This window comes from Crocuta crocuta, unplaced genomic scaffold (assembly GCF_008692635.1).
Source record: "Crocuta crocuta isolate KB4526 unplaced genomic scaffold, BGI_CrCroc_1.0 scaffold139, whole genome shotgun sequence".
Taxonomy (NCBI): domain Eukaryota; kingdom Metazoa; phylum Chordata; class Mammalia; order Carnivora; family Hyaenidae; genus Crocuta; species Crocuta crocuta.
Window position 1 is genome coordinate 2,838,622 of NW_027533258.1, and position 13,898 is coordinate 2,852,519.

The 13,898-nt window shown below is 53.6% G+C and overlaps 1 protein-coding gene and 1 non-coding gene across 2 annotated transcripts in view; one reads left to right on the forward strand and one right to left on the reverse strand.

Moving 5' to 3' along the window:
- The first annotated feature begins 6 nt into the window (after window positions 1-6).
- The window catches only part of ADORA2B (adenosine A2b receptor), a 23,517-nt gene continuing 9,625 nt past the window's right edge, over window positions 7-13,898 (forward strand). The window contains exon 1 of the mRNA XM_077746529.1: window positions 7-345. Coding sequence (XP_077602655.1) covers window positions 11-345 — 335 coding nt within the window. The 5' untranslated portion in view covers window positions 7-10. The remainder of the gene's footprint in view (window positions 346-13,898) is intronic.
- Window positions 11,433-11,561, reverse strand: LOC144217354 (small nucleolar RNA SNORA18). The gene has a single exon (XR_013330885.1). It is a non-coding gene; the product is annotated as a small nucleolar RNA SNORA18 (small nucleolar RNA).

The following is a 13,898-nucleotide window of genomic DNA, read 5'->3' on the forward strand; positions in this document are numbered from 1 at the left end:
CGGCCCGGCCATGCCGCTGGAGACGCAGGACGCGCTGTACGTGGCGCTGGAGCTGGCCATCGCCGCGCTGTCGGTGGCGGGCAATGTGCTGGTGTGCGCCGCGGTGGGCACGTCGAGCGCGCTGCAGACGCCCACCAACTACTTCCTGGTGTCCCTGGCGGCGGCCGACGTGGCCGTGGGACTGTTCGCCATCCCCTTTGCCATCACCATCAGCCTGGGCTTCTGCACCAGCTTCCACAGCTGCCTCTTCCTCGCCTGCTTCGTGCTCGTGCTCACGCAGAGCTCCATCTTCAGCCTCTTGGCCGTGGCCGTCGACAGGTACCTGGCCATCCGCGTCCCGCTCAGGTGAGGCGCGCGGAGTCCCCGACCCCGGGGCCCCGTCGAAGCCCCGCAAAGGACCGTCCGCTCCAGGCCCAGGATGCTGGCCGAGTCGCGCCGGGCGCTCGGACCTCGAGTTCCCAGCCTGGAGGACGCCGGCTATCCCCGACACACGTGCGCCCGGGCTGCCCAGACCCTCTTGGTGCCCGGGACCGCACTCCGGAGGCCTCTGTTCCCCCGGATACGCGCCTGTTTTTAGGGGGGATCTCCGTAGGGACAGCCCCAGGAGTTCTGGGGCGTGCGGCCGGCGGCGGAAACTCCGAGGAAAGCGCGCCACCCCAGCGGGCGGGTGGGAGCGCGGGCGCAGGAGGTTTGGTGATCCTATCTCCTCTGTGGCGAAGATATTTCCTCTCGCCCGTCCCCCGCTGCCGACCCAGAGCGGGGGGGGCCCCCAAACTGTTTCCTCCCACCCCTCACCCTTGGGCAGACGCGACCCTGTGAGTGCTGGAGGTCCAGGAGGCTGGGGAGGCTCCAGAGCAGCTCTGAACACTGAGGCTTCTCTTTCTCAGAATGCACAGGACTCAAGACCCAACTCCAGAATGTACCACCTGCTATAAAATGAGGGCGGGAGAAGGGGATGCGGCTCGGGGAGGACCCAATTAAGTCTAGGGAACGTTAGGAGCATCTGTGTCCGTATGCTAAATGGGGACTCAGATCACCTCCTTAAACTTTAAAAGTCAAAGCGCTGCCCCGGCGGCCAACACGAACAGCCTTAGAGCTGCAAGCCCGTTGTGTAATCGTGTTTACCCTCCACTGCCCTGTCCCAGCAGGAGGGGGAAGTGCCACCTAGATTTCAGAAACCTGGAGAACTTATGGGTGGTCTCTCTCACCCAGTGAGAAAATGTAGGATTCAGGGGATGGAGCCAGCCCCAGCTGTAGCTGATGAGCAGGTTCAAAGTTGAGCGTTTGAGGAGCACCTGGGTGGCTCAGTGGTTAAACATGGGACCTCGGCGCAGGTGGTGATCTCGAGGTCTGAGCCCACCTAGGGCTCTGTGCTGACAGCTCAGAGCCTGGAGCCTGCTTCAGACTCTGTGTCCCTCCTCTCTCTCTCTCTCTCTGCCCCTCCCTCACCCATGCTCTGTCTTCTTCTGTCTCTCTCAAAGAAATAGATGTTAAAAATTTTTTTTCAATAAAAACTAAAAAAGTTGAGCACCTGAGAGCAAGAGTATCAGGGAGCCTTAGGGCTCTATTGAAATTAGTTCCTGTCTTCTATGCCTGGGCCCCTTTGGCATTTCTGAGTTAGGTGAGCTTGGGCTCTCTTTGGGTTTGGAGCTGAGAAGGGAAACTGAGTCACAGGAGTAGGAGGGAAGGGAAGGAACATGTTGAGGCAGTTGATATTACACTTTTGTCTTTCCATTCCTTCAGTGATTCCAGAGGGTAGGTACCTGCGTCTTGTGGATGCGGGCACGGTGGCTCTGGGAGATGACGGTCTTGCTCATGATGTGCATCTGGGATGAGGGTCGGAGGCAGGACTTGAACTCAGTTGCCACCATATTCCCACTGTGCCCGCAGGCTGCCTTGCAGGGTTGTGTGTGGTGTCAGCGTTTGGGATGTGGGCAGAAGGCAGAGTGCTGTTTCCAGAAGCAGATCCGCCTGCAGCGGATCGGTGGTGGTAAGGGCTATGTGTGTGAAGGAACTGACCAGGAGAATGCTCCTAGAAGCCTCTTTAGCAGGGAGACACGTTGAGCCTGCCTGTGGGGGGTTGTGTCCTGGGTCCCTGGGTGTGTGTGCCTGGGAACAGGAACCTCCTGCTTGGCCGGGCTGTGAGCCCGATCTGCATGTCTGGGCCCTTCCACTTACTGCTGCCCTTGGCATCTGACCAGGGGGCCTCATGCATCCCATCGGGTATGAAAGAGCCCAGGGCTTTCCAGGCTTGGGGTGGCATCATAGTCTCTTAGGAGTCGCCTTTCTGCCTCTTGGTCTTCATGTTGATTACTTGATGGCCCTTTGGACTGTTTGCATGGAGCAGGCTGTCACGGGCCCCCAGCCCACCGGGAGGTAAGGAGGACCCCCCTGTGCGCCATGGAGCAGGAAGTTCCATGAGCGTTTAAATATGTTAGTTCTTGTCCTGATGTTGGGTGGGGTCTTGAAAAAAAATGGGTGTGGATGTGTTAAGGGGAAAGAAATGTGAATCACAAGCCCCTAGCTTCTCCTTTGCATTTGCCAAGGGAAGTAGGGGGAGATACAGGAAAAGGACGGAAGAACGGTCAGTGGAGACGCGCCACGGAGCTCCTGTGTGCCCGCCCACGAGAATTCAGTGGCCCCGACTCCCTGCCCCAGGCACCAACCCCCATCCGTGAGGGTTGGAGAGGGTGCAGGTTCTCAGGGCTCCTGAGCCCTCCTGGGGGCTGGTGCCAGAGCGGGTCTTCTTCCTGGAGGAGCTGTTAGCACCTCCTGCTGCTGGGGGGTGTGGCCCAGGCTGAGATGCAGATTACAAGGCCCTGCTTTGCACTCTGAGTCCACATCTCTGGGGTGGGGTATGGCGGGGGGATTCCAGTTATCAGTCTCTTTAACTGGGGATCTGACAAGGCCAGGGAGTTCCACCCAAGTTCACGGATGGGGGAGGGGAGCGCCAATGGCATCCATGCCCCGAGGCTCTGAGTGTGAGGCTCTGTGGTCAGCTGGAAGCACAATGCAGGCGCAGAGACCGTGGCCCCCACCCGCTGCCCTGTTGCCAATTTGTTCAGTACAGTTGGGGAGATCACAGTGCAGAGGGAAAGGGGAGCCCCAAGGTGATGCTAGGCATAGAAATGACAACTTTGGCTGAACCTGAAAAGGAGGAGTGTCTGCTCACACCAGGCACTGTCCCGGCGCGTGCACAAAGAGAAGCCCGCCTCCTCTGGTTCAGGTCCCCACTGGCAGAGTCCACCTGCACATGTGCAGAGGTGGAGGCAGCACATCAGCAGAGCTGGGAGTGGAGGCTCCCTTGCTGCTAGAGGTNGGGGCCTGCAGGGATGGGGGAAATAGGTGGAGGTGGGGAGCATGGGTGGTGGAGGTGGGGGCATTAGGGGAGGGGGCATGTCTGCCCACAGCTGCTCCCCACCCCCACTTCACCCTCACCTCGTCTGGCAAGAGCACTTCCTCCCCCCTAATCTAACCCTGTTCCCCTTTGTGCCACACCCCCAGCTGAACTGTGTGGCAGGGGTGACTGTATGACTCACCTCTGTCCGGGGGCTTGCCCTGCCCTGCCCTGCTCCTGGACTCAGTTTCCAGTGGCGCTGAGTCTCCAGTCGGCCGAAGGCCAGCTGTTTCCCCAGTGCAGCTGAGGGAGGGTGCTTTCTGGGGAGTGTTTTGTTGGCTGGATTGGTCACCTGAATGGAAGAGGGTGTGTCTGCCTGTTTTGTCCTTGGACCCTGACCCTGTCACCCTCCCTGTTCCCTTTGCTATGTGTAGCCTTGAAAGTTCTGGGTGCTGACATCTTAGCAAGACTGCCTTGAGTGACATGTGTCCTCACTGAGGCTCCCTTAGCTGACTGAACTGTAGGGTAGGGATTGGCAGGGTCTTGGAGTGTTTTTACACAACTTGTTGTTTTTTTGAAGTTTATTTTGAGAGAGCAAGTGAGCAGAAGAGCGGCGGAGAGAGAGAGGGAGAATCTCAAGCAGGCTCTGTGCTTTCTCGGGGCTTGAACTCACTATCTGTGAGATTGTGACCTGAGCTGAAATCAAGAGTTGGATGCTTAACCGATGGAGCCCCCCAGATGCCCCTTTTCTTTTTTACGTTGAGCTACAAATCCCAGATGATAAAATTCACCTTTAGTGCTGTTTTGAAGTAAAGCGGGGGAAGATTTTCAGGTCTGGGTCGCATCCCTCCAGCCCTCCCAAGGACACAGTCCTCTGTCTTGTGCATCCATGCCCTTTCTCTTCCAGACCATTCCCATTGTAGCGGCTTGCATGGTGGCCCCCACCCAAAACGTGTTCTTTTTTTTTTTTTGTAAATATTTTATTTATTTTCTGAGAGAGAGAGAGAGCAGGGGAGGGTCAGAGAGAGAGGGAGACACAGAATCTGAAGCAGGCTCCAGGCTCCGAGCCAGCTGTCAGCACAGAGTCCGGGGCTCGAACCCACGAGCCGTGAGATCATGACCTGAGCTGAAGTCGGACGCTTAACCGACTGAGCCACCCAGGCGCCCCATGATGTCCATGTTCTAATTCCAGAACCTGTGACTATCACCTTGTGTGGGAAAGGAACGAATGTCCCCTCACGCGGATCTTGGGAGGCAGAGTTTATCCTGGATTAGCTATCTGGTCCCTAGATGCCATTACATCCTTTAAACTAGACACGCAGAGAAGAGGGAGGAGGCCGCGTGAAGATGGAGGCAGAGGTGGATGCGGGGGAGGAGGGAGGGCAGCCACGAGGGGCTGGGAGAAGCCTGGGGCGGATTGTGCCCTAGGGCCTTGGGCGGGGAGCCTGGCCCTGCCCCCTCGATGTCCAGCTTCCGGCCCCCAGAGCTGTGAGGGGGTACACCTTTGCAGGCCTGCGTGGCTCTCCCCTGCGTCGCCCCCCGCGGTGCCCCCATTCTGATCGAACCTGAAGGTCACTTCTGGGCCCCATTGCACATGTGCTCTCAGTAGCTCCGGGCCGGCTCCTGGGGGTCCCCGTGGAGCCCCCGTGTCATCTGCTCCTGCTCCCCTGGAACCGTTCTCCAGGATGCCGCCAGAGAGGAGGGTTTGAGCCTTACATCAGATTGCATCGGTTCCCTGCTTACCCCGGGCCTCAGGACCCGGCACCCTCCGGCTTCTGCTCTCAGCCTCGCACCCCTCCCCACCTCCCTCCCTCCCTCCCTCCGCCCCACCAGCTGGGCTCTTTCCCCAGCCGGGCTTTGTGCTGCCCCTCACCCCCTGGTCCCTGCGCTTGTCTACACTGACTCTCCCTAAAGTACATCTTCATGTCGTCATGAGTTATGGTTCCTTTCTGCGCAGAGCAGGAGCTCTGTGACCCCCAGGAGGGGCTGATTCTTGAATTCCTGCCCTGGCCCTCAGCGTGCTGCCCGGCATGGGGTAGGCACCCATATTTTGGGTGGCCGTGCGAGTGACAGGGTGAAGGGTGTGTGGTGGGGGAAGCTGGGACAGTGGGTGGTGGCGGCGGGGGACGCTCCGAGATGGCGGATGCAGGCAAGGGGCAGAGCCCTCTGCTGACATGATGTCAGGAAAAAGATGGTCCAAGAAGTTTTAGTCAAAGAAAGGGGGGACACCGTCTTCTGAAAGGCTGTCACAGTCCTGACAGGGACAGAGAGGCCCTCAGAGAGCCGGCAGGTGCCGTGGGGAGGGCCAGCCCGGGGACAGCAGGTGCAGGCGTGGCCTGCGGGTCAGCCAGGGGGCCATCCTGTTACCTGCACTAGGGAGCTGGCTCTCAGGACTGGCAGAAAAGTCACCCGGGACGTGGGTGCCCCTCTGCTGTTATAGGTCTCCCTGCACGTGCACGCCCCTCGGCCCCGCACCACCACCTTAAACCAGCAACAGGCGTGACAGTTGCTCGAGTCTGAGCCCATGTCTGGAAGCGCCGGGGGGAGGCTCCAGCCTGGCCCGGGGCTCGTCCCTGGGCGGCTGGGCTCCCTGCTGGCCCGAGTGGCCCGTCCGGTCCGGTCCGGTCCCACAAGCGCTGTGAGAAGCCGGGCGGTCCAGTCTGGAGGCGAGGGCCCTGTCCCCTCCCGGGGGCAGCGTCCCGCCAGCTGGGACAGTTGTCCAGGAGCATCTGGGAGCCACGGGGCAGCCTGTGAGGACTCAGGGCTGTGGGCAAGAACATCAGAAGGACTGGGGGAGGAGGGTCGGCCCGGCCACAGCCCGGAGCCCCAGTGAGGTCGCCCCGCATCCCGCAGCCCGGCCTGCATGTCTGGCAGGGACATGGCGCTGACTTAGTGCTTTAGCAGCGTTGCCGTGGAATTCCGAAGAGCATGGGTGGTTTGCTCCTTTGGTCATCTGGGGAATGAGTGTGTGCAAAGGGACAGAGGCGACCGACATTTTTACATGGGCGTATGTACGCTGCAGGGGCAGATATGAGGACTTGTGTCCTCAGCTACTCCAGACATCTGAATTTTTAATAGCGTGGACAGCAGCCACTCAGAAGGCTTTCCTGCACGCTGGGCACCATGCGTGCCTGATCTCGTCTAAGCCTTATGACAGACACTCTTGTGGGGCAGACTCTGTTACCTTCCTCGCTTCCCAGACAAGGAAATCAAGGCTCGGACCGTCATGATTAGCCCTGGTGACACGGCAGCCACAGCGGCGTGGCATGACCTCCCGGGAGTCCTTAAACCGGCACGTGAGCGGCTGAAGGGGAGGTTCCATGGTCACCCAAGAATGGGCAAGTGGCCCCTTCTAACGGGGTGAACGAGGACCCCAGCAAATGGTGACTGGGACTCTTTAGCTACTGTGCAGGACAAAGAAGACTGTAGCTAGGTGGTGGTATGGCCGAATGAGGGGGGTGGCCGTTGTGCGTGAAATGGCACAGAACTGACGGCGGGAACTCGTAGAGGGTCTCCTGCCCGCCTCCTTTCTCATCAGATGGCGGCACCGAGGCCTGGCCCTTCCTAACGCTCGAGTTCCTTACTGGCCCTTCAGGACTTGGGCTGCGGGCATGGTTCTTCTCTGATCTGCATTAGCAGGTTGTGCCCCTGATGGCTGAGGCTGACCGGCTGATGACACCCTGCCTTGGGCAGCCAGAACTGGATGGCTAGTAGCAAATGGACCTTCGTTGAAAGAATTCAAGTTGAGAACAGAGTTCACAGGCTCCGGGGTGGCCTTTGAACTCCGCCTGGGCCAAAGGAGGGGGAGTGCTTTTCCTAGAGGGTTGAAGCTGGGGTTTTAGGCGGGGCGGGGGGGGAGGAAGAGAGTTTTGAGCTGAGCTGGAGCCGGGTGCAAAAGTTTCCCCTCCCTCGGCCCTCACCAGAGCACTTCTGTTGGCACGTCTTCCAAAGGTCGCTACCCTCTGGGTGACACCTGGGTCTGTGCTGCCATCTCCCAGGTCACGGGAGGACCACACGCCCTCCTCCCCACCCTGATCCTCCCCGTTTCCTGTTACATTTGGATATTTTTCTGGGGATTGTATTTCTGCCTCCCGCCAGCTCTCAGCACATTGCCTCCCTAATCTGAGATTTTCCTTCCAAAAGGTAATTTATGCTGTTGCAAAGAAACCAAGCGTTTTTACAACTGTGGAAAGTCAGTCCCCATCTCTGCTCTGTGGTTTTTCCCAAATTGCCTGTCAGGCAGCCGCTCTTTCTTGTCCCTTTTCCTACACAGATTCTATATTGGACACATTCGGATTATAGCAGTGCTTTTACATTATTGAGGTTAATGCCGTTTGCATTTTATTCTCGAACTGTAATCACGTTTCCTGAGCCCTGCAGGGGGTTTCTGAAAACGGGAAACTGATACAGGGCATTTCGGATGTTTGCCTTGTGGATTTATTCCACCCCGGAGCAGAGCAGTACGTTTGGAGTAGGGCACACACGCCCGTCACTAAACTCTGCGTCCCAAGGTCGCGATGCGAGTGACCAGGTCAGATGAATTCTGTTTTTAGGTGCTCTCCACTGCTCATATCTACACCACATTGTAGTTGGCTTCACGTGTAGATGGTGAGTTACTCATTGGGAAATGAAGAGAAAGTTCAGGAAGAACACGGCTCCCCAGATCCTTAGGATGACCCGACCTCCGCAGCATCTCCATGGCTGGCTGACATAACGGGCCCTCTGAGCATGCCGCACTGAGCATGCGCTCTTGGGGTTGTCCTGCCAAACCTGCATTCCATGTTTTCTTCCCTCTTTCTGGGATTCCATATGTGTCTGTTTATATACATACCCGTAGGTAACTTTTTCAGGACACGGGAGATCAACGTCCTGGGGTCTTATGCCAATGGTATTTTTATTTCTCATGTGTCACTGGTAGTGTGACTGGCTGCAGTTCACAAGTGTAAAGGTATTGCTTCCACGCCCAGTGTCGCCCAAAGTCTCGTGTGTGGCGATTCTTATTTGTAACCTGTATTTCCTCCCGGAAGCCCTGGGGATTACTTGCCCTTGCTTAGTGTTCTGAAATTTCGTGAGGCTGGGTCTAAATAATGACCTTCAGGTTTCCTCCTTCACCGGGGGTGGAACTTCTAGGTGAACCTTTCCAATCTGAAGACTTACGTCTGTCTCCTTAGTTCTGAGATTTTGATAAAGAATATTTTCGTGATCATTTTCTTATCTCCCTTTTCTCTGTTTTTCTGGGATTCTTTTTTTTTTAAGTTTATTATTTATTTTGAGAGAGGGAGAAAGAGAGTGTGTGAGTGGGGAACGGGCAAGGGGTGGGGGCGGAGAGAGAGAATCCCAAACAGGCTCTGCATTGTCAGCACAGAACCTGATATGGGGGCTCGATCCCACAAACTGTGAGATCACAGCCTGAGCTGAAATCAACTGTCAGATGCTTAACCGACTGAGCCACCCAGGCGCCCCTCCTTCTGAGATTCTTAACCAATGGATGGAGACTTCCTCTCCTTGGCTGATATTTGACTCCTAAAAGTTCTCGAAGATGTGAGTTGCCAATAGTTTAACTTTCTGTTCTTAAAGAATTCCTTGAACTTTCCTCCCTAGTTACCCTATTTTTTAAATTTAGCATTTATATTTTTACTTTTGAGGTGAAAACTTTTGGGGTTGGTTTTGAAAAAAACTCTTGGATTCACATGGTTCAGACCACTTCACAAGGTGTATATAATCGAAACTTCCTCCCATCCCCCTCCTCCGTCACGAGGTCTCAAGCACTTTGGGGAGAGAGTGGAGAGTGAGGGGTTAGTGCACCATGGGAGACAGGAGACGACGGTATAGGTCAGGTGAGGCAGCCCTCCCCTTGATTTCTGCTCTTCTTCTAAATCCCCTTCTGGCACCTGCTCTCTGCTGGCCTGGAGCTTCTCCTCCTGGCCATCTCGGTTTCTTTTTCTGTTTTTAAAATTTTTTTTTAATGTTTTTTATTTTTGAGAGAGAGACAGAGTGTGAGCAGGGGAGGGGCAGAGAGAGGAGGAGACACAGAATCCGAAGCAGGCTCCAGGCTCTGAGCTGTCAGCACAGAGGCTGACGCGGGGCTCAAACCCATGAACCACGGGATCATGACCTGAGCCGAAGTCAGATACTTAACCGACTGAGCCACACAGGTGCCCCCCCCCTTTTTAGACATTTTTTAAATTTATTTTTTATTTTTTTATTGGCCATCTCTGTTTCTGATTTACGGCCATACGTGCCCCATCCTGACTCACCTACCTGCCTTCTGGTTTTTAGAAACTCCTCAACATCTCTGGTTTGCCGATGTTCCCTTCCACTTCCATTTTTAGGAATTTTAGGTTATGAATTTATCTCCTTTTGTCTTTCTCTGCTGTCATTCTGGGATTTTCTGAGAAGTGATGATTAAGTGGGACCGGGAGAGCCAATGTCGGATTTTAATCAGGAGTTTGACATGGTCAGGTTTGCGTTATAAACAGGCTCTGTGGCAGACAGTGGGGGTTGGGGGAAAAGGATGTGGGGCTGCCACTTGTCATCGAGCTGTGAAGGAAGACAGCACGCCCGTGGCAGAGGCCATGGAGTTGGAGGCAGAGTCGAGATATTGTTGATGTGTAAACTCTGAACGTCTGCCGCGGGGAGGGTTGACCTCTGATGCCAGCCAAGGGGTCAGACAGAAGTTCGGGGCAGAGGGGCCACAGGTGAAGCTACATAGCCCAGAGACAAGGACAGGAAAGAACCCCGAGAACCAAATACAGGCCCTGGGGCCGCAGTCAGTGAACAAGGGCCGAAGATGAGGCTGCTCAGGGCCAGGCAGGGCGGGACCTCGGGCCGGGCCGGTGTGTTGGTGCTGAGAGCACACGTTGAGTGAGGTGTCGTGGCTACCGGGTGGGGTCTTTGGGGACAGGTGTAAGGGGACTTGCTGACATGGTTGGATGTTGGGCATGAGGAGATGGGCGGAGCCCAGGGTGACTTCCGGGATTCCTGGGCAGCCGGGTGGCAGCGTCCCCCAGACGTGGGGGCTTCGGGAAGGCGTGCGGGTTATGGCTACAGCGCCTGCGGGTTGAGTGGTCACGGTAGGTGGTTGAGTTTGGAGCTCGGGGAGCTTGCGCTGGGGGGGTCCGTCCACCTGGCTCCGGACCCACCTCCGCCTGCTTCACACCCGGTAGTGTTCTCACTGCCAGCCTCGTGCATGGCACTCTCTTGGTCTGCAGGCTCCGTCCGTGCACTGACCACACTCAGGCTTCCCTCCGCTCGCTGAGCCGCACCGTCTCTGGTTCCCTGCCTGTTTGCTCCGGTCTTACCACCACAGACCTCCCGGAGCAGCTGTTTGTAGATGACATCCGACTTCCAGTGCTGACTTCAATACCACAGCTAAACTGCTGGGGTTTTATTTTTTAATGAAAGAAAAATTTTTAAAAAAAAAAAAAAATGAAAGAAAAATTTTCAAGTCAATTTTTACTTAAGGAATTTCATATGTGATTCCTGCTGCTGCCAGTCACCTTAGTCCCTCCAAAGTCAGAATCCTACTCTTCAAAATAGCCTTTTTAGAAAGAACGTTTGTTTAGTCCACAGCTGTCCCTGTCAGTCAGTCCACAGTTGTTACCTTGGGTTTCTTTGATCTACATTTGAATATGGGACATGATTCAAAACTTCCCCTCCTGTAATCTTTGGGATCCACTTTCTTTAGGGCTACATGTAGGTTCAGAGTAGATGGATCTGCCTGGTTCTCAATTTCAGACAGCCTCTAACCACCAAGAAGTTCCAATCCTATTCACCCCTAAACTGTCACAACCCAGAGCTATACAGATGGTTGGTACATGCCAATACCTGAGCTTTAAAATTGTGACTGTTAGGGGGCACCTGGGTGGCTCACTCAGTTAAGCATCTGACTTCTGTTCAGGTTATGATCTCACGGTTCGTGAGTTCGAGCCCTGTGTTGGGACTCTGTGCCGACAGCTCGGAGCTGGAGCCTGCTTTGGATTCTGTGTCTCCCTCTCTTTCTGCCCCTCCTATGCTCACACTGTGTGTCTCTCAAAAATTTAAAGAAAAATTCTTTTTTAAACATGCTGTTAGATGTTTCATAATTTTAGATGATCGAGGTCCTGGAGTTCTTTCCCTCAGATCTAACACACAGTTCTGTGAATAAAGGAAACCACACGTATGCCATGAGGCATTTCCAACGATGTAGGTCTGAAGAATAATTCCCATCAGGATAGACCTCAACTGCTTTAGTTTTTCTAATGTAGAGAATTATAAAGCTTTATTGAAAGACATTAAAGAGCAGGTCCTGTCTGGGCCCCTGGGTGGCTCAGTCGGTTAAGTGTGACTTCAGCTCAGGTCATGATCTTGCAGGTCGTGGGTTCGAGCCCTGCGTCGGGCTCTTGCTGACAGCTCAGAGCCTGGAGCCTGCTTCGGATTCTGTGTCTCCCTCTTTCTCTGCCCCTCCCTTGCTTGAGCTTTGTCTTTAAATAAATAAATACTGAAAAAAAATTTTTTTTCTAAAAAGAGCAGGTCCTGTCAGTTACGCTTCTGAAATCCATCCCCATTCACTTCTCTTTGGTCTTGCCTCTCCTTCTCCCCTGTTCCAGGAGAATCCTGTGTGGTCTCTGTGCATCCGTGCTCACCCTTTTAGCCCATTCCTCATGTAACAGCAGTCTTTCTAAAATGAAAACCTGATGGCACCTCCTTCCTTTACCTAACACTCCCAGTGCTTTAGGATAAGGGTCCAGCTCCCCCACTGTGTGAGCGCCATCTACATGATGCTATGTCCGTTTCAGCCCGTCACACGAGGCGTGTGATCTCAGGGTGTCCCGTTGTTGGCATTGCTAAATCTCATCACTTGGTTACAGCTGTGTCTGCCGGGGCCCGTAAAGGGTATGTTTTCTCCTTTGAGGATTCTTGCCCGAGTCCGTTATAACCGTGTTAAATGGTAATTTTCTTTCTTTTTCATTCCTTCCACTTTTATTCGTTGGCATTCTTCATAAAGAAGAGTTTTGCCTTTTCCCCCCTCTTCCTTACATTATTTTTTAAAATATCAGTATGGACTTATGGAATTCTATTTTCATTCAATGTGTTATGATCCCTTTGTGTTTTCATTTTGATGCCCAGAATCGGCCAGTGCGAGCCCATTCAGATTCACTTCTGTAAGTGTTCCCATCAGTTCGGTGAGCACTTCCTCGCTTTCGGCCACAGAAAGGTTTTTCAAGCTCACATTGGATTTTGCAGCTTGGGAATCAGGTATTTCTCCAAGGAGCCCTATTTCCTTTTCAGTGGAGAGTAGTATTTAGAAACCAAGTTTTGGCTCCTTGTGCTCATTGCTACAGGTGTGTCATTTTTTTTTCTAGGCCCTCACAATGAACAGAACTAGGAGATTTTCTTTTTTTAATAATGAGTTGGAAGAACTCTTGCTTCCAGTAGAATGCCATCTAATTAATGAGTAGGAATGCTTGAATTAAGCAAGTCAGCATTTGGCAACAATCCTAGTAATGACCGGTTCAGGCAAGAATCATCAATAGGTGGTAAAACTCATTGGTGAAAGTCTGATGAGAAGCAAGATATTTAAAGTCTCGAAGTATCTATTACAAGGTATCTACTAATTACAAAGGGAAAAATAGTTACAGTGGAGAAATGTGGCGGACACGGTGATAACCAGGTGATCCAAGTTGACCTCCTCAGTAATGGGACATATTGATAATACTTACCTCCTGATGTCTTCTGATGGCTTGTGTGTAGACAGGCTTAATGTTCTATCAGAAGCAGTGTGTTTTAACCCTAGCCATGGGAGAGTACTTTATGGGGGAGAAGACAGGGTATCTTTTTATTCTTGTTTGGTTTCACACAGGGGCCCTTTCTCTGAGGGGCTCTTATTTCATTTGAAAATCAGAGTCTGGAGCCCAGCAACCAGGATCTAGCCCTGGACCCCACCTGATATGTGAAACCAAAATAGGAGACTCACCAAAAAACAGCCGCAAAGATGAACTCTGGGAGACCCGGTCCTGGGCCCCATCTTTAATCTCAGTGAGTTGATTCAGACCATTCTGGACTTACTCCTTGCCATAGTGAGCTGGTAGGGAAAACTTCTTTTTCTGCCGCGCGTATTCATCCTCTGTTGTTCTTGGGCAACTATGAAGGACGTGTGGCATCCTTTCCAACTACCTTTACATGTGGCGGTGGTCTCAGCTGAGGCCCCAGCCAGGTCCACCCCTGGGATTCAGACACGTCTGAACTTGTTAGAGTAGGTGAGACTGCCCACCCCACCCCTCCAGGAGCCATTGCAGGTGAGGGTCCTGGCCTCATCAGAAGCATCTAGCCTGAACTGTCAGCACAGAGCCTGATGCAGGGCTTGAAACCATGAACCATGAGATCATGCCCTGAGCTGAAGTCAGATGTTCAACTGACTGAGCCACCCAGGCGTCCCTTTAAAAAAAAAAAAAAGTGTTTTTTTTTTTAATGTTTCTATCCATGACAACTTTTTAAAAACCTTTTTAGTCTGGTACCATGAGAAATATGAAAAATGGGAAGCAAGTACTCAGCGTAAGGATTTCCCTCTTTTACGGATGGC